The following is a 21,100-nucleotide window of genomic DNA, read 5'->3' on the forward strand; positions in this document are numbered from 1 at the left end:
TGGGCTGAGGAAGGAGTGGTAGTCAGTTATAACCTCGGCCTCCCTGCAGAAGAGGAATGCGGGGCTACAGCTGCTGTTGCTGAACTTAAGAAGATGGAATGAAAACTGGATTCAAATTGTAACTGCAGTGGGTTCAAGGCACAGGACAGAAAACAGTCTCCATTTGTATAAAATATAGATTTGTATGTAAATATTCAACAGTAGCTTCTGTAGTAATAAGATATATATAGATATATAGATATATATATATATAGTATAGATATCTATATATATATATATAGTAATAGTATATAATAATATATATATATAGATATCTATATATATATATATAGTAATATAGATATATATATAAGATATAATAAGAATAAGAAATAAATTGCTTATTTGATGTATGATAAAACCATTATTCTGCACAGATGATGGAGATGACACTTGATTTATATTGTCTTGCAAAAGCTTCAGACAATTAAGGAGAAAACTGTTCTGAGACTTATTCCATCGACAAAATTCTGGTACAGCTAACAGCAATATGATTCACACAAGGATCGTCTGGCATGTGAAGCTTGTTTTAACAGATACCAATGTGACATACATAAAGCTGTCAGGCTTTCTCCAAAGGACAGTCATCCACTTCATGTTTCGAGTGCCAAATTAATTATATTTGACATTTAATTTATAACCTAAGGTATTTTAGATTCGGAACTTGACTATGACAACAGCAGATTAGAGCAGGGCCCCGTTTGACAGAATCGATTTTTCAATTTATTTTCCTTGTATGTGGGGGACTTGATTCAGATTTTTGTGTCTCGAGCTTCTATACAGGACAACGATACCTCTAAGCAAAGAAGGCTTCGTTCACCTCCTCCCCCAGCCATTTCGTGGTGAATTATTTTGCACTTGGAAACAAGTTTCTTCTGTAGCCTTAATCACAAAGCTCCACCTAATGGAATGAAGGGAGAACTGTGCACAGAAAAAGAAAAGGAGAGAGACTTTGCTAAACACTGCTATCAGGGGAAAACTACTACACAACCGTAAGCAGTTAATCTTCTCCATCTAATTTATAAAGTCTCCTTTTCCAAGGTCTTTAAAACTTTGAGGTTGAAGGAATGTCATAAGAAAAAAAAAAAAAACCAAGCAACCACCCAACAACCCTCAGGTTTCATCTGACTGAGATTGTAACCTTTTTATTTTAACTGATAGATATTTCAACACATCGATACTAATATTTTACACTGGTACGTCACCTCTTCTAGGTTCCAAAGCATCTAAAAACCATAAATATGTAAAATAACCTGTAAGTGTAGGTATACATTTACTGATAGATGGTTCATTATCAAAAGTAAAATTGCTCAATAATGAAACTATCAACTAGCTTTTAAAACGGGAGCAAAGCATTTCTTTCAATTTTCCCACTGAAAAGGAAGGCTTTCTGTATAATTTTAGATCATTCATTGATATCACACACAGCTGGAACACTGCTGAAACAATATCATTTGAAGATATTGCTTAAAGAAAGGAGCTGAAGAATTAAAAAAGGCTTTGCAAAGAGCAAGGCCATTTTCAAGGCAGAGCTATTGGTTTTTAATTAAGTGCTTTGTAGATGTTAGTATAAAAGATCCTACGAAGTCGTGCCAAAGCTTAAAAATCCACTCACAATTTCAGATTTGCTCCCCAGCCAGAGGAAGGCTCAGTGTCCACTTTCAGACTTTAACAGAAGGTACAAGTCTAAATGTCACCTTGTATCAAGATAAAGTGTTTCACTGGAGAAACAGGACATTTGTCAGGATCATGTTATCTGAGATGACTAACGCAGTGATAGCCTTGAGTCTGGATTGTGAAAATGTCAGTAGTAGGACAAGACTAGTTCATTCTTTTTAGTAAAAAATGTTAGTTTGGTGTTTAGTAGTCTTCTGTCAAGAACTGCGTTTTGATACCCTGCACAAATAGACCTGCCAATCTAAATTTTTTTTCGTTCCTAACATTTATGATCAGACATACAAGTATGACATCTGCAGCAGAGTATATTCCATTGGAAAGGAATCATGTCTTCATCAAATCTCACATACACTAATGTGCAGTTAAATCAGGATATTTCATGGCCAGCTGAGATTTTGTGGGGTTTATCTCTTAACTTCGCTACTACTATTAACAGTGGGGATTAGGATGATTTTCTTAACCCTACTTTTATCCCTCCTCTTCCTCCTTTGCTGCCTGCCCTTGGGTAGCGGCTTGGTTCTGGCTGATCTTTGATTTCACAAGACCCCTAGTGATGTAGCTCTCCACAAGACTCCAGCTCCCCTACTAAATTTAGCTGCCCTTGCACAACGAATTCAATATTTGCCAGGTGGAGGAAGGCAGGACGGGCAATTGGATGGATAGAAGCGGTGCAATGGTTCCTGAGAACCCCCGGAGAAGGGAGGGCCGGTCTGTGTTGGTAACCTGAGGGCATCCCGAGGGCACATCAGGGCACCTCCTTGCGAGGCGCTGAGCCATCCATCGAACCGAGCAGCGCGGGGCCGGTCAGGACGCCGGGAGTGGGGAGACCCCGGGGACAGAGCTGGGGCTGTCCAGAGAAGGGCAGCGAAGCTGGGGAAGGGTCTGGAGCACAAGTCCTGTGAGGAGTGGCTGAGGGAGCTGGGGGTGTTGAGCCTGGAGAAGAGGAGCCTCGGGGGAACCACTTCACTCTCTACAGCTGCCTGAAAGGAGGTGTAGCCACGTGGGGGTGGCCTCTTCTCCCAGGCAACCGGCAATAGAACAAGAGGAAATGGCCTAAAGCTGCGCCAGGGGATGTTCAGGTTGGACATCAGGAGGAATTTTTCCACAGAAAAGGTGATTAGGCATTGGAATGGGCTGCCCGGGAAGGTGGTGGAGTCCCCATCTCTGGAGGTGTCTAAGGACAGACTGGACGTGGTCTCACTGACATGGTGGTGTTGGGTCATAGACCGGACTCGGTGATCTCAAAGTTCTTTTCCAACCAACCTGATTCCGTGAAACCCCGCGGGCGGGGACTCGGCCGCGCGGCCCCAGCGCCGCCCCGGCACCGCCCCCGCCGGAGATGGGCACGGGGCGGCCCCGCCCCCCCGCCCCTCGCGGCTGCCCCGCCCCCTCCGCGAGGCCACGCCCCGTGCGGCCGGGGACGTGCAGCGCAACTGCGCACGCGCTCTCCGTGACCCCGCTGGTCTTCCCTCCCCCCGCAGGGCTGAACGCAAAACCCCCCTTGGCTTCTGATTGGCTGAGCGGCCCTTCGGGCCAATGGCAGTGGCTCTTCCTCCGGCGGTGCCTTAGCTCCGTCCGCCAATGGGGCGCGCGGTTGTTGCTGCCCTCCCTCCGTGGCTCGCGTGTCCCGCCGTGCAAGATGGCGGCAGCGGTACGGGGCGCGGAGGAGCTGGAGCTGCTGGAGCGGCTGCTGGGGCTGCCGGGCGGGAACAAGTACGGCGTCCAGGGGGAGCGGAAGGTGAAGGGAGCGAGGAGGGGCCTGGAGCGGGTGGTGGTGGTGGCGGCGGCGGCACGCGCGGGAGGGCGGGCGTCCTCTGGTCTTCTTTCCCCGATGGTTGCTTCCCTCCCAGCTTCCCTTCCCGCCTCCCTGGCAATTTCCCCCACACACCCATATGACGGTGGCTGCGGCCCCCCAGGTACCAGCTGGCATCTCCTTGAGCAGCGTCTCACCTGTGCTCCCTGCAGCCCTTCCTTCACCAACCCACATGTGTTGTGGGTGTTCCAGAACCAGCCTGTAGGTTCTGGAAACCCCATTCCTCTGCTTGTGGGAAGGATCATCATGTGTCGTGGAAGGGATTTCGGCTTGACATACTCGGCTTGACTTGTTCTTTCACCACTCCTTTTCCTGTGCCTGTGCGAGTTATGTCTGTGCTATCTTGGTTAAATTACATGGGGGGGGGGGGGGGGGGGGGGGGAAAGATGCTGTTTTAATAACAGGAGCATGTTTGTAGTGAGGGCGTGTTGACTTAAATATTATTTTTTTAAAGTACTCCTACCTGACAGGAGGTTGTAGTGGGGTGGGGGCCGGCGCATCTGCTGTGCCTGGAGTGAGAGGCCCGGGGGAAATGGCCTTAAGCTGGGAGGGGAGAGATGCAGATTAGATTTGAGAAAATGTTTTTCCCTCTTGTGCTGGTCGGGCATTGGAACTGGTTTCCCAGGGAGGTGGTGGAGTCACCATTTCTGGAGACGTTTAAGAGATGTCTGGGTGTGGTGCTGGGTGAGGTGATTTAGGGGTTGCAGTGGTAGTGCTGGCTGGATGGCTGGACTGGATGATCTTAAAGGTCTTTTCGAACCTTGACAATTCTATGGCTCTAGATGTCTTAATGTTTCAAAGTTTGTATGGAAACACTAGGTTCCATGGTTTAGGAGGCAGTTGAGGCATGAAAAATGTAATATGGAGCCAGGAGTGTCACAAATTTGTGAGCAATTTGTGTGACAACCTGACAACTCCTGAAGAAGGTTGTTTGAGAAATGAAGCTCTGCAGTTGCCTTATGTTTTGGGATTTTTTAACTGACTTTATGATTAGAGTCCTGAATATCTATATGTATTCTTCAGTTGTGAAAGCTGCCTTAATTACTTAATTATTACAGCCCAACTGGAATTTTAGCACTATCACTGTAAAGCATAAGGCTGAAAAATTCAAGTAACTAGATCTGTCTGCAACTTTTTCTAGCAGCATGCTCAGTGGAAAAAGCTTAATAGTAGTCAAAGACTCTTGGTATAACTATGAAAATAGTATTATGCTTTCAACTTGCACCTTATATTAAATAAGTGTGAACATAGACAGACTCCTCTGTGTGGTCAGATACTTTAAAAGAAAGAGTGTTGCATTTAATCAGCTTCCTTCATTTTATGTCATAAATGACAGAATGGGCCTCAGCCTGTTGCAGTGAGTTTCAGTTCGCTCACTTAATTTCTTGAGATGGTGGTTCAGTTTCCTTTCCCACAGTTGAACCTGTGCTGTCACTCACAAAGACATGGTTAAAGCTGGAGATGTGTTGTGTTGTGTTGTCCTCCTGGTACCAGTGAGCTCCTGACTGCTGTCAGGGCATTTGGGAATGGAGCAGTAGGTAGGAAAAAGCTTTTCAAGAGGTGTGGTTACTGCAGCCTGCTTGCTCAGAGACAAGTTGGATGGTACTGACTTCATGGTCTTAAGTCAGAGTCCTGAATTTGGAAACCAGTTAGAAGTCAGTTAATAAGATTTCTGCCAGTGTTAGAACAAGCAATGTTATTTCTGACTAATATTGACAGAATTTGCTTAATTGGAGCTAAAGGTGTCTTGGTTTGTTCATGTTTTTCTGTAAGAACTGAAAAGAAAACACCCCAAAGAGCAAAAAGTGAATACAGACTTGGTTATGATGGCACTACCTTTGCCATGAATGCTTCTAAATTCTAATACATTGCTTCAAAGGTCCTTTTGAGGGAATGTAAAAAAACAATAGCCATTCATGTAGAGACTGCTTTCTTTAATTGTTTGTTTAGTCTTACACTTTTGTTTCCACTTTTAGGTTCCTGTTCTCCAAACCAACAATGGCCCTGGGCTGACGGGGCTGATGACCATTGCTGCCCACCTGGTCAGGCAGGCTAGGAAAGAGCAGCTGCTGGGAAGCACTGCCGAGGAGAAAGCTGTGGTGCAGCAGTGGCTGGAATACAGAGTGACTCGAGTAAATGGAGGCTCCAGTAAGGAAGATATTAGAACAGTTCTGAAGGTAAGAAGTGCCTAATTACCTTGCTACTGAATTTTAGAGTGACTAGACCTTGAAGATTACGATGCTAATGCGTGTATGAGCATCCAATTAATAAAACTGAGCAAATGCTGAAGGCATGACAGTATCACTAAGTACTGGCTTTTATTCCTCTTGCTGCTTTTCACTTTTATTGACAAAAATACCTCAACAACCTGAAACAGGAAAACAGCAATAACTGTAAAATTTATGAAGCAGAGCTTTTGCAGTGCTCAGTGGCTGTAAGGCTGTAAATTATGAAGTTAGAGTTAGAGACTGTTCAGCTGCCTGTGTGAGGTGCCAGTTTCTTACTATCTTCATAAACCCTTGGTTATAAGCAAGTTGGTGTTGCAGGATAACACTTTTCTGATCATTTTAAGAGCTAGTCTTACTGATTTGGCAATTATGGGATACAGGCCATAGTTGATGCTGTGGTAATTTGTATTGATGCTAAAAGGAGGTACTGGACAAAATTGTGTGTGAAAAGTGAAATCATAAAGCAACCTCTACAGAACTGTCCTTCACATTGAGCTACTTTGTGTGGAGTCCTTGGTCTGCTATTATTAAACTTTTCTTGTAGGCTGAAGCTTACTTCCTCTTAAACAGGTGGAAGCAGGAAAGAGAATCTTGAAGGTCACCCCGTTGTTTGAGCAGCCAGATGACAAGGAGCAGATAGCAAAGCTTACTCTGTTTTCCTTCTTACTCCTTGCAAGTGGTAATTAGTATTTTTGCAGTCTTGTGCGAACAACTTGAAGAGAAAATTTGCTTTACGCTGTTAAGCACTGTTTATAAAGTGTGTATAAAAGAGCAGTGAAATTCAATCAATTTTTTACATGTTTATTTTTTTCTAATTTTGAAAGAATGTTTTAGATGGAGAGTTACATTGCTCAGTGCTGCCAGTGAGACTGAGTTTAGAAATAACTTTTTGAGCTGCAAGGTTGACTTTACTTAAAGCTGGCAGAACATAATACTTCTGGCTCTTGCAAGGTGTGCAGAAACCAAAGATAAACTGAAGGAGCATTAGCATGGTGTTACTTAAAATCAAGGAAAATCTTGCATCTTAAAATGATACAAAGTGAAACTTTGTTACTCTTCGAGCTGACAGCCCTCTTAATCTTGAGAGTGATCATGCCTGCCTTACCAACCCAGTGAAAATCCTGAAGAACCATTTCTCTCACTTGAACCCCAAATAATCAGAGTTATCTTGGTTTCATTGTATCTGGGGAATATCTTCCACTGGTTAATCATAAGTTGGTTTACATTGCTTCTCTTTTTGTAACATCTCTGCTGTTACTTTCTGTGTGCAAATGCTATCAAAAGCTTCCACAGTCGTGGTTACTCTACAGATACTGCATGAAAACTGTCTACACTTTAGGATTTTTAGAACTTGATTGAAGGAGGCACTGACTAAACAGGGTTTAACTTCAGGTTTAGCTGTGGTATGATGAGGTGGCCTTTGGAGGTCCCTGTTGTCTAAACTTTTATGACAAATGTCACACAGTTTCAGTCATTCTTTAAACAAACTTGAAACTTGTGATGCTTTTTGTTCTCCCAAACTGTGAGAAGACCGTATGAGAACAAATAACTAACTTCCATTTATCTTTCTTGCCTTTCTATCATATAAAAACCAAAATCATATAAAAACCAAAAGCAAGTTTTCTGTCTTATTATCACAAAATTCACCTGCTTGGGATGGTTTTAGTGATGATACCTTCATTGTCAGCACATACATACGTGTGAGTATTTGCAGAACTGCATTGCAGCATTAAAACCAGATGCAGAGATATGGCAGTTTCCTGCTGAAGCTGGGATCTCTTTTCAGCTTTGGCCTTAGTGGCACTGGCTGTGTAGAAAAAATAATGTGCTGAAATGCAAATATGTAGATAAATCCAGTGTTTCCAAGCAAAGTAAAATTTCCTTACTGAGAAACAATGTTAGTTGAGAGAGAATCTCTGTCTTTAAGTGCAGTCTAATATTACCATTTAAGTTTTGCTGTGGAATTTTTTTTTAGCAAGTGTTGAATAACCAGAATTTATTTTAACACAAGGCTGCTGTGGAATTGTTTCAGCACTAATAATTGCATAGCATAGCAATTAAGGGCTTTTTTTTGTAATTTGTTCTCTTGCCACCATGATTAATCAGAAAAGAGGCAGCCTACCATTAAAGTGTACTGTGCCAAAAGGGAGTATGGGTGAAAAAAAAGAAAAACTAAAATAGGGAGGGAAGTCTGAGGCTGTAGTTTTACAATGTGTCTGGAATACACAATGGCAGTCTTGGGACGGTTGCAGCCTAGAGCCACAATTTATAATAAGCTGCGCCAAAAACAGTTCAGTCACTTCTGCTATAAACTTTAGGCTGCCTTGATTTAACCCTTAACTGATGTGGTTCTACAAAATGTCGGTAAATAAGTGGTTTCATGTTTGTGAATTTGAACAGGAAGGATTTTCTGTTTGCTTTATGAAAATAGGTTGTTAAATTGTTCTTACTAACATGTTGCCTAAAGCTGTTACTTGGCAGGAAAATAATGGTGGAACAGACCATCTCAACAAGGGTTTTTATATTCTTTCAGAGCAAATGCCACACTGTTCAGAATGGGCCAATAAAAGGGCTTGTTGAGTTTTGTCTAATTTTGATTTGTGCTTCTGTACTGGGCAAAATTAATGGGAGCAGTACTTTTGCTGCCAGTACTTTTGCTCCATATCTGTTCCTCAGCAGATATGTAGGAAAAATGAATGTCAGTAGCAGTGATAGTATAATATCCAGTGCATTATATTAACTTTCTTTTCCACAGGATAAAAGAGTATAGTCTTTTGTTTCTTTGATTTTTAGTTAGTGGTAAATTAAGCTGCATAGGAAAAAAAAAATCAGAAAATTTCTGAGTTGTCATGCAGGATAACTAGTGGTTTTTTCTGCTCGTCAGGGAAGGAACTGAGAACCTTTGTGCCATCAAATGTCTACTTAGATGTTAGTGAATTCTGTTCAGGAGATTTTAATGTCTCTGCTTTATCAATTTTAGGTATTTTAAACCTGAGGGTTCTTTCCACCTCACATCCCATCTTCAGAAACTTCTGCAAATAACTGGTAGCTTGTTAAATTCACAAAAAAGCATCCACATAACTATAGAAACCTCTGGTCTCTGAAGGATAATTACAACTAAGAATCTTTGTGTACTACTTTCAGTGTCTCATACAAAACAATATTCCATTATTTCAGTTAGCTTTATCCCAGTTTCCTATGCTGCCTGGCTCTAATCATGAAATCCATTTAGAAATCTGAATAAGAGCTGTAATTTTTATTTAATGTGCTTGCTTGAAAAATTACTGTTTACACAGGTACAGAAGTAGGTAAATCCATGCTCTGTTCATGCCATTAATCCATAGTTCTGTACACTGTTTTTTGGGCATTCTGAATGGGATGCTTCCCTGCTTTGGTAAGCCTGTCCAGCAAACATTTTTCAAATTTCAATTTTCAGTGTTCACTTCTTTACCTCTTCTGTTAGCACCAGGATATTTTTGCAGACTTACAGGTTTAAAGATTGAATTTTGATTATTGCAGCAACATTTGTTGATTATTTTTCTTCTGTCTTTTACAGGAAACTCAGTATGTTGTATATAATATTCTTTCAGACCAGGTTTAGCTATAGTTTGCCAGTTAGAGAGAAGAGTCTTACATGAGAATTAAAAATATGTCTATGTACCAAAAGTGTAATTCTGCTTTTCTTGGATATGGCTGCAGAAACCCTTTCTTGGGTTCTGCATTGTCAGGGGCTTTCCTGAAGCATTTGGGAGTACTCAGCTTTGTCTTTGCATGGAGCGAGAGATATAAAAGCATTTAGGGCATAAATGACCTCGAGAATCTTGCTGACTGAAAGGGCAGGATGTGCTTGTGTGTGTAAGGGAAGCACACACACCAGCAGGGTGTTGTGGGCAAAATATCCAGAACAAAATCAGAGTGTGATTAGGTCCTGAGTTGTCATAAGAAGCAACTGTTCCTTTTCCGAGCCACTGTCACAACTTGTGGTGACTGGCAGGGATTCAGCAGCTTGAGCACGTTAAATAGATTACAGGCCATTGGATTGCATATTTAACAGGCAGTAAGCAATACTGGGGGCTGTGAATGGGATGTGTTGAGCTGTTGCTAGACATGGGCTGTAAATTGGGTTTTTTTTTCCCATAGAACAAGCAAATGGAAATCCATCAGTTAGTCCATAAATAATGGAACAGTTCTTCTTTCTGTTGCTCATACCCAAAAATGGTGTTTGAATTGCTGCAGTTGTTCAGTGTATATTAATGCATTGTAATGCAGCTATGCCTTAAGTACCTGTCTGAAATTTGAGAAAGAGTTTCCCGAGGGATTGCAACAGTAAGTTTATATAGTTTCAAGCAACTTCCAGGACTATCTTAGTCTTTTAATTCTGGGTTTGTATATATGTAATTCATTTGAATAGTGGCATTCAGTACATGAAAGGCAAATGATTCAAATGTCAGCCAGCAGACCTGAATTTCCTGCATGTAATAGAAATTCTATACAGTTTTGTGTTCATATTTTCATTAATCTCTCCAGGACAGGAACACTTATTTCACTTTAATACTGTGATCACTTAAGCAAACTTGACTTTCAGGAATTCTGGCACATTTGGCTATTAGCCAGTTATATAATCATCCATGGGAAGCATAACCCATGAGGCAAGATTAACTAAATGTGCCTAATGCACATGGAGAAAAAAATACTTTGGTGTTTCTGAATTAGCATGACTTGCAGAATGAAATTAGAATATCTGCCTGTATTTTAGGGGAGAAAAGTACATGTTCAAAACCAGAATTGTAAACTAATGCTAATTTATACAAGACTAAACCATTTTTGTCAAATTTAATTTGCTCAGTTAAGTGACTTCATAAAATTTGATGAGCCAGAATAAAGACTTGTTCACGCTGTAATGGCTTACCTTGCCTTTAAAGTTTTAGGATTTTTTTATTGATGACTATTTTGAGTGTACACGTGCAATATAAAACTCAGAATTAGCATGCTGTAATTTCTTTGATGCAGAAATCCAAAATTTTGAGCAGGGAAATAACTGTGGTAATGGTACCTTCAGAGATAATGAGCTTTTTACTTTACAAAATCCTGATTCCATAGCCTAAGCTAAGAAGAGTGGGGGAGGAGGGGGAGAAGATATAATTTCAGTGGTGTTAGTTTTTATTATAATGCATGTGGAATTTCTGGTTAATTGAAATGAAAAATGCTGGTCAGAGAATTTGTTTCAAAACAGGCAAGTTTATGGGGCTTTTTTCCTAGTAACCAAATCTCTAGGTTTGGGGTTTTTTTCTTCCTGCAAGTTTTTTCTTCTTACCATTGTATTTGCCTTTGTGTTGCATGTAGGAAATTCCATAGAGCTGTAGTTACATGTTTGAAGTAATTCGAGCGCTAACTAACATGAACAAAGCAGTAAACCAGTCTAAAGAAAAGAAGCTACATAGCCAGGGGCAGTTGACCTTACAGAATTTTAACTATGCAGGGGTTAATATTTTTCCCTGATTTACTCTAATAAAAGAAATCAAAACAGACATGGGGAGGCTTAAATATTACAGAAGTGCAGGAGTCCTGTCATGAAGAGGTTATCGAAGAATAGTAAGGTGGCTTAATGGAGTCGAACTTGTCAAAAGCAAATGCAAGGTTAGATGTCTTAAAATCTCAACATTTTAGTTTTGTGGTTTGGTCTTGGTTTATTTTCAATGTATGTACTATAGGATATCTCTGTATCAGTAAAATTATGTAACCACAAAAAAGTGCCAAATGCTTTAGGCCAAATATAATTTTTCAGTTGTTCACTAATTATTAACCCCCTTGTCCTTGCCTGAGACTTTTTTTTTCAGTTAGAGGTTGTCTGAAAATGGAATATTCTGTAACTGAGACTGAAAAAATAAAATTTTTAGAAATGTTAGTTACATTTAAGCTGCTTACCTCTGTTTCTAGGGCAGGGGGAGGGAGTGGCTTAAGCAGATGTTGTGTGCTCCTTTTTTTTCCCTTCAGATAAGGAAAGTTTCCAAAACCAAGGAAAAGCTGGGAAACTGGTTTTTTTGTACATGTCTGAAAAGAATATTGTAAATACTATTGGCTTGTGCTGGAGTCGGGGTTAAAGTAGGTAATTTCATTTGTTATTACATTTCTTTAGAGGAAAGTAGGGGGCAGAAAGGTGCATAAATTGGATGACAAGTAGGTAAGATTTGGAGAAAAGGAAGGACAGGTAAAAAGGTAGAGCTAATGCATGATGCCTGTGTCCTCAGAACTGATAAACTTGAGCAACACTGAGCCTGTCAGCCTCTTGTTTTCTGGCAGAGAATGATTGCATACAAAAAGCCATGAAAAGGGGTCTTTCTGTTAATACACATTTGAAATATTTACTGAACCTAAATAGAAGCCTCCTACTATCCACCGTCATAGCCTCTGATCTGGAGCAGTTGAGAGATTATCTTAAAATGCTGAAATGCTCTCTTAGAGGCTTGGACAGCAGCTGAATTGACAATATCAGTGACAAAGAATTGCTAGCAGTGATTTCAACATTAATAAAAGCAGGTTTCAAGCGATAGCAGCTGATGGGTTTCAAGCATTAAGCTTGAAACACCTTGTCTCCCACCCCACTATGCCTGTGTGCTTCCTTGATTCTTACACGTTTGGAGCTCCAGAACCTTGCTGATCAGCTGCACAGAGTCCTGGAGGACAGGCATAGCTGCTGCTGGAAGAACTGTGTGCTGTCCTTTTATCATAGGGACTGCATTTTCGACTAATCAAATGTTAAATACTTGAATTTGCGTGCCTGATAAATACACAACTCTTTAATTTTGGAATTTCAGTAATTTGAAGTGAAGAAAAGACAGACCGGAAAGTATTTCTGTGGAGTCAGCCTAAAATAAATTGCATTTCCATTTACAAAAAATTCACTAGATATAAAGCACTACTTTCAGAGACCAGCATTTAAATTTTACCTAATTCTCACTGTCAAAGAATGATATTTTATTATCTTGTCACTTACTTTCTAGATTTTTTTCTTCTTTTCTTGTCTTGTTTGCTGAGTTGGGATAATTTAAAACTGGTGTTTATTTTGTATGCATGGTCTCCAGAGGAAGTTTCTATTATTTTTGACAACTGCCTTTATATATTGTTTCACAAGGTCAATACTACAGCAGTGTAATGACTTCTTCCTTTTTAGGATCTTAACATGCACCTTGAAGATAAAGTCTACCTTGCCGGAAGCATTTTTACCTTAGCAGACGTTTTGATGTACTATGGATTGCATCATATCATGGTAAGCATTACTTGCATCGTTTTTATATGTACAAGTATTATAATTGTTATTTATCTAAAGGGCATTTTATTGTTGTAGAAGTTGACCTACTGAACTTATCAATGACAGGGGACAAAACAGAGGAAAACAAAACTTGTTTTTAAGTTTTTCATTCTTTAATATGTAGCTATGGATCTGTCAGAAGACCTGTAGTGTCCAAATGCTTCAATTTCCTCTGTGAAATGTAGCAAGGATGATACCTATCCCTGTATTTCTAGGATTGAGGATTCTTGCCTGTTTGAGTCTGAAACGTGACTGCTCACAGAACTACATGGGGAAATAGATAAATGAAGCTGGAAGGATGTGTCAGAACTGAAAGTACTAACTTCATTAGTATTAGAGAAATACAAATGCATGTAAATAAAGCTCCTGAAGGATGACTACATGTAAAAAAGCTTAAGCCATAATGAATTGTCATTTGTGTTTCAAGATGTGAGTGATAAGACTTGATAAGGTACATAATATGAAAATAACATGGGGAGCTGGTGCTCAGGAGGAAAAGGGGAAAAAAAACCACCCCAAAAATAAGTTTGTGCTGAGTGGGGAAGATGTTGAGATGTTTTGTAGTTATCTCAGGCTACTATGAAGTGCTTAAAAATTGGTGCACCTTCAGTTCTGAACCCCAAGTGTTAATTTAAAGATAAAACAGTAGAAGCTCTTTGCATTTTGGTGGCTGCAATGTGTTTGTAAATGAGCCATTGTCATTCTCTGGAGTGGGAAGAAACCAAAGGACTTATACAAAAAGGTCTACTGAATTCTTGGGAGAGGATGAAATCAGTTTTGCATTAGTAAACTGGGGGGGGGGGGGGTGGGGGTGAGGATAATTAGAAGAAGATGCCTCTGACAAATGCATGTGTGTCTGAGAATTGAATTCAGTCAACTTCATGAATGGTTGCTTTAATACAATGAAAAGCAGAGCTCTGGGAGAAGTGTGGAAGAATACTACATTTCAAAATGAAAGCAGAGGGGAGGGGGAACCAAGTAGTGAAATACTACCAGAAATGAAAGAGAACTTATGTATCTATCTTGACTGTCCAAGAGCAAAAGTTCAAATGAGTGTCAAGGAGAGGAGAGGGAAGGGAAGCTTCATTTCAGAAGGTTTTTGAAAACACGCTAGAGTAAGTCACATAGAATTAATTCTGTTAAATCGTATTTGCCTTGTAGAATATCTTAAGTAGTAGGATAGATGTGTTGACTACAGTGTCAGAATGGGCTACCTTTCACATATAATATGCAGACATTAAAAAACTTTCTGAAAATATGATTGAATATTCTGTAAGAGAGTACAAGTTCAAATGAGACTTTTAAAAAAAAACTTAGGGGAAAATCCAAGCATATTTTAAATTTTGAGTTTGCTCTAGAGTAGACCACCTAATCAAGAAGAAAAGATACAAGTTATTGCTTTGGGAAATGGAACAGATGGTAAAAACAAATGACTTGGTGCTCCTGGGTGCCTGCAACCATCCAGACACTACTTGGGACAAGTTTATAGTACAGCATCTGTTTCTGAAATGTTTGATTTCATGGAAGGTAATTTTCTGAATCAGAAGGGTATAAAGGGCAAGCAATGGAGTGACTATTCTAAATAAATATGAAAATCTAGAAGCTACTAACCAGGAATTACATGTATTTTGAAGGTTTCAGAATTAACAGACAGAGGCAGGATCTCGTGGTTTTCTGGGGGTTTTTTAATATTTTTTTTAATTATTTTTATTTTTCTTGTGATTGGAAGAGAGTATGTCCAGAGCTGGTGCTCTGCCCTAAGCTTTATGGGGAAGGCAGGGAAAGCTGCTGTATCTCCTCATGTGATGTGGTTCAGAGAAGCAGTTTGTCCTATCCACCACTGCTTCAGCTAAGCCTTGTGCAAAATAACAATACATGTTTCTTATAATGCTTTAAGAAAGGAGGTAGAGATGGGAGACATGGGGCATAGGGCAAACCCACAGATCTTGCTGTCCATCAAGTTGTCTAGAAAATTGATCCAAAAACATTACTGATAATACCTTTAAGGGTATAGACTAAAAACTACATGCTAACACAGACATTAGTGATAGGATACTGTAAATATTACTGACATACCATGATCATCCTGAATAGCCAAGTAGTGAAACTTTGAAGCCCTTCTGATGCACATTTTGTTGCAAGAGTTTTTAAGACCAGCCAATCAGTTCTTCACCTTGGTGTTTCTGAGTATAGATCATCCATCTTTGTATTCATTCCCTCCTGCTATCTACATGTTGCCCTTCCCATTATCCAGGAGGGGTTCTGGAGTCTGATTCTTCATTGTTCAGGCTCATCCATTTGAACTGACTAATCAGTTTGTCTACTGAACAGCAGCAACTCTTAATTCTGGAGTTGTGTGCCTGCCTTTCGTTCTCCCTGTCCCTTCTAGTTATCTTACTAAACACAATAGTGCAATGTGTTTAAAAATCCATATTGTGGGAAAAGAATTATTCTTTCAGTCAGTGAGAATCAGATTCACAGGTAACGTTTCAGGCTTTTTGCAGACAGAATCTATTTTGAGTCTTTTAATTAGAAATACACATGCATAGTAATAAGGCAGGAGCTGAATAGTACACATTGTTCTGCATCATAATATAGGTCACAAACACCCAAAAGGTGTAATGGTTGATACTGCCTTTTCAATCAATATGATCTACATTGTCATATATACTTGATGTCTCTGTGTATGTAATATTAATGTTGTTGTCTTATAGACACTTCAATTCCAGAAATACATATGTGGATAAATATGAACAATGAAGTTCTACTAGGTTAAAGCATAGACTGCAGAGAAAGCATGAATTTAGAAGCATTGCTTGAGGTTAGCTTGGCAATCAGTAAGCATTAAATTCCCCCTGGGGTAATGAACTTGTTTTCATATTTGTTTTTTATTTTAAATTATTTTTTTTAAAAAGTTTCCAGATGTCTTCATTCTTAAATATTTTTGACCAGCACAAGTCCAGTTCTGTTTCTAGAGAAATAATCAATATGAAGATTGATCTGCTTTTATACTTCAAAAATGTCAGAACCAAGGAAGTGGTCTCAAGTCTATATGTCTGACTTGAAAATTTCTTTAATAAGGTTTGGAAAATTACTTATGGGTGAAGTTTATATCTGCAAATAGAAGACGCCTCAGTCAAAATTTTGGGATCAAACTGAATATGATCAAATACAAAACAAACTAAGCTGTTATCCTTGAGTCAGAACTACTAATATTGAACTGAGACTACAATAGTAGTTTATTTTGGAGTTACTTTTTCCATGAGGAACATTTCCTGTAATAAACAGATGGCCATGAATTTTTGTTAATATTCACTGATATGTTGCTTATTTTAGTACTGAGGTAACAGGCTTTTCTAAGCAATGATGCTAAAAATAGTTCTTGAACTAAAATCCAAGAAAACCAGTTTTAACTTACAGAAAAGTTGTAATTTTAAGCTTATTCCTTTAACAGCAGAAACTCAGACAAAACTATGTGAAAGTACATGTATGTCATGAAATACACCATCCAGCTGTAGGGCTTTTTCTCCCATATCTAAAGGCTAAACTTAAAAAGTCAGATAGTCTCCTATCCTTTACTTGATGCTGAAGAGCTTCATATGTAGGCAGGTATTTTTAGATTTTCCATGACATGCAGGGTATGGGAATGGGACTTTATGCCTGCATCCCCAATGCTACAGAAAGAAAATATAATTAAAGCTTGTGTATTTTTAGCCCTTTCAGAAACTCTTAGAGTTGCATTGTATGATAACTACCTTGGTTCCCTCAGTGAGCTTTACGGTGGAAGAAAAAGACTTTTTTTTCATGGGAAAAAAAAAAAAAAAAGCCTGTCAAATTAAGTGTCTGCTTCTTTGCTATTAAAATAATTGCTTTAATAGCAAATAATTATTTTAACAGCAGAACAGCAGCCTTTCTTAACTTGGGGGAATTATCTAATTTAATGAGGAAGAACAGAAAATACCCATCTAACAAAATGTTGTAAAAAATGCCATGGAAGTGATCTCTAAACAATTAACCTAAGAGTTATGTTCCGAGTAAAAAGTAGAGCATGCCACAAAGTGCTTTTTAATATATTTCACTGATAGAGTACATTATGTAAATAAGTAAAAATATCTTGCTTGTTGTGCCTAGAGTACAAAAAGGGGTTTTATTATTAGCATAGCTGTCTGTTTTGCCCTTCAGACGTTTTTTCACTACGCTAACAGAATGAAAGAGGACTAGTTTTCCAGACTTTTATTTTTGATTTACATTGGAGAAATGTGAAGATTGAGAATTATCAGTAAAAGATTATGGGAAGGAAATACTGTATCTGCTGCAGAATCTAAAGTTTCGCTCAGCCTTTCCCTAACCAGGTGCTTACCCATTAAAGACTTTGAAAAAGGTCATTGTGAACTCAAGGAACTTAAAGTTTTGGTATTTTAGTATTTGCTCTTACTTAAATACCTTTCTTCGCTTCCAGTAGTTTTAGATTGCCTTGGAGTACACACATTTTTCTTTTCACGAACTGTGTTACTTTGTAAATGGTTCTACAGCTTCATATCAAGCATCAGCATCCAACTACCATTAATTATAACACACTGCAGGTGATCAAAAGCATCTCTCCCTAAATGGTACTGCATCTTTTTGGTCCTGAATATACTGCACTTGCAGAAACTCAGGCAATTTGTGAAAGTGTTATATTACAATAGCTTCCATTTTTCATTTGTAATGCCTTTAAAAAAATGTAGATTTTTTTTTCCCCTTTGTTAGTGCTGTTCTGGTTAGTGCTATTCACTTGGTTAATTGCCAATAACTCTCTTATATTTCTAGATCAGCAAAAATATATGGCTGGTTTTTATGGTTTTTCTGTGCATTTCTATCAGACTATCCAACTCTAGGAACAGTGTTTACATTTCCACGCCAGCAGCAAGAAAAGCACATTTTCTCATACTGCCTGAACTGGGGTTCATAACAGTACAAAATGGCAGAAGTTGTTACAGAAATACATCTGTAGTGCTGTGCTTGTATTCTGGCAGGTATGTTCTCTAGGAAGGGCAGCCACTTGGGTTTAGGAGCAGCTGCAAGATCCCTTCTTTTTGGCTGCTGCCACAGTTACTATGCTCTTAACTTCCCGTTAATTGAGCTTTAATGCTATGTTCCATTGGTTTAGAATTCCTTTCTACAACTCCTTGAAATTCTTCTTCCTCCGTATTTTTCCACTGGTTCATCTTCTAGTATATATCCTTACATTCTTTTTTGCTGCTACGTGTTTAAAGCTTCCCAGTTCTAAGCCAAATGCTGGGCTGTGTGAGAGAACAGCAAGGAGAAGCAGCAAATCTAATAGGCAGCTCTTGAATTCAAAAGGGTGGTGTGTCACAAGGTGAAATTTGACTTGGGTTTAAAGAGCAGCTTTTTATTCACAAACCTGAATATGTGTAAATGCGTATGTGTAACTCTTCCTGTGATCCAAAGTTTGTTGAAACAGATTTATTTCCAGCTATCTTGTTCCCAAGATGAAATTTTCAGGGAACCTGCAGCATCCATAAAATCTAGTGTTTGTGGAACAAAGCGTAAGGAATTTGCCATCTGTTTAGCTGTGGAGGAGATTAACCTTGATTAGCTTTAGAAATCTAAACGTGTATCAGGCATGTCTAGATAGTGATTTGGTCTGTTAAAACTGTCCTGTGTCCTTCTTCATTGACTGCAGGTGTTGTAAAGATTTAAGTTAAGCTTGGTGGTTAACTTGGCTAACTGAAAACGAGGTGAGGTGAATCCTGCACTGATTGGTTTCGGTATTGGTGAGATAGGATAGGGTAGTTTGATATGAGGATCACATTTGGTTTCTGATCCAGGTTTCATAGTCTGTTTTGAGGTCTACCCCATTTGTAATTCAGCTGTAGTATGCTGATGTGAGAAAAGACATCATGGTCTAAACTGATAGGCCAAACTGATTACAGAGAAATAAGAAGACATAAAATTGCTAGTCAAGAATAGTAATACAAGTGATAAAAGGTGGGACTAGTTCTACAGCTGGCTTGAAAGACTCCAAAGTAATAACAGATTTTGTAGTAAAGGTTTGAGGATGTTGCTGATCTAAATTTGAAAGACTTTTAAAGGTAGAATTTGGATCTATAACTGTAGTTAGCTCTACCTAAGCCAGTCCTCTGATTAAAGATAGGCTTGAAGCTCTGCATTAATCTTAGCCGCAATTCCTGTGACAAGGAGATGTTGAAAAGATAGTTAGAGACTTCTTCCTGATTGATCTTGAAGCTGTTTTGTGTGACAGCACTTTAAATATTTTTATGAAGTATGGACAGGTTTCCAGTTTGTTTTACTGTTGTAATTTGAATCATGACATTGCTATCTTAATAATGTGAGCTAGCAGATCTGAATAGTTAAGTTACACTGATTCTTAGTAACTATTCCATTTTATTCAATAGTCATACAAAACAACTTCCAGTTGTCCTATCCAGTCTCAAATTGCCTGGAAAAAGCTTACTCCTGTACTTACAGTACACCTTGAAACATGAAGTAGTCACTTTGCCTGTGAGACAAGACTGTCTGCTAAATTAACATGAAAGGGTTGTGCATGTTGTAGAACTCTTCCCTGCACCCCCCAGTACTGTATGCTGAGCCCATGAATAGAGAGATGCATTTAATTCTTGCAAGCTTTTCCACCCTCTCTATAATGCAAATGTATATTCCACCTCCAGGTCTGTTCATTTGAGTAAATTAAAAGTCCATATACATATTATGGGCTTGAGTTTTACTATGTGAAGTTAGGATAGAATGTTGCTGGACTGTAACAACATACCCGAGTTTAAATGATTTGTAAAACTATCCACTTTTATTTCACCTTACCACGTGTTATGACTCTAATGGTGCAGTGCCTGGTGTTACTGGTGCCTTGTATTTATTCCTCATGCAGGTGGACCTCACAGTGCAAGAAAAGGAGAAATACCTTAATGTGTCTCGTTGGTTCAACCACATTCAGCATTACCCAGGTGTCCGACAGCATCTGTCCAATGTCGTCTTTATCAAGAACAGATTATACACTAATGCTCATTAAGGCAAATCTTAATGTCGTGTTGGAACGAGGTGTGGGAGTTTAGAAGTTGTACTGTCCAAAGCCACTAACATGCAAATACTGTTTTGTGACCACCTGTATGTGAACCAAAACTGTCAATGCCTCAAATAATACAGCTGTATTGAGTTGCTGTTGTTCATTCAAGATTTTGAACTAAAGAACTGTTATTGTGTATCTGATTAAATGCAAAAATGGTAGAAAGATGGAAATGCAGTTTTAATTCACTATTTTTTTAAAAATTTAAAGTTCCTTTAATTAAACATTCAAGTGAAATTACATTATCTTTGCCATCAATTATTCACTCCTTTTGCTATTTATTGAGTTTTTATGTATGTCGACCAGCTTTCATTTTGTTTTCCATGGATGTTTACACTAGTTTTGTACAAGTTAAGAGCTATATTGTGTGCCAAGGATGTGAAAAAGGGAACATGCAAATGTTACAAAGTATTTATGTGACTGAATAAATTATTTTAAAACTGTAGTCTTAATTTGGCTGTGAAACTTTCTAGTTTTTCTTCAGTAAAGAAGATTTTAAAAGGTTAATTTACTTCCTGCTTCATATTGTGGTGTACTGTTTTGAATCTAGAAGCATTTTCTTTCAAACTGGGTAGCAAAGTTCGTGTTCTTAAAGATTTTGCATGTGCCTCACTTCATTTTTTACATGAGTGCAAATGCACTTTTCCTAGCCCCCCAACAAAACCAACCAAAACCCTCAACTCTTAAGATAATTTGCTGCTCTGTCAAGTTCACTAGCAACGTTTAAAGTAGACTTTAAAACCAACCACACTGTTGTTGAGTCACACAGTTGGATGGGTCATTTTACTGTAGAATGTAGTCCTCTGATTTTTATCTGTAACAAATATAAAAGTGCTAACTTGAATTGGTTAATTACCTTCTGCACGATTCAGATAACATTTCTTTTAAGACATGAAAGAAATACAAAAATACTTTGATATTTTAATTGATAA

The 21,100-nt window shown here is 38.8% G+C and overlaps 1 protein-coding gene across 2 annotated transcripts; it reads left to right on the forward strand.

Moving 5' to 3' along the window:
- Positions 1–3,282: 3,282 nt before the first annotated feature.
- On the forward strand, positions 3,283–20,620 carry EEF1E1 (eukaryotic translation elongation factor 1 epsilon 1). 2 transcript variants are annotated; one of them, XM_048309606.1, is made up of 4 exons: positions 3,283–3,429; positions 5,506–5,706; positions 12,929–13,024; positions 19,974–20,620. In XM_048309606.1, the coding sequence occupies exons 1-4, from the start codon at positions 3,298–3,300 to the stop codon at positions 20,112–20,114; spliced, it is 570 nt and encodes a 189-aa protein (XP_048165563.1). In that variant the 5' UTR covers positions 3,283–3,297; the 3' UTR covers positions 20,115–20,620. The 2 variants fall into 2 exon arrangements, with proteins under 2 accessions (XP_048165563.1, XP_048165572.1); XM_048309615.1 differs by having other exon boundaries at positions 3,286–3,454.
- The last annotated feature ends 480 nt before the right edge of the window (positions 20,621–21,100 follow it).

The sequence above is a fragment of the Corvus hawaiiensis genome, chromosome 1 (assembly GCF_020740725.1).
Source record: "Corvus hawaiiensis isolate bCorHaw1 chromosome 1, bCorHaw1.pri.cur, whole genome shotgun sequence".
In the NCBI taxonomy this organism is placed as follows: domain Eukaryota; kingdom Metazoa; phylum Chordata; class Aves; order Passeriformes; family Corvidae; genus Corvus; species Corvus hawaiiensis.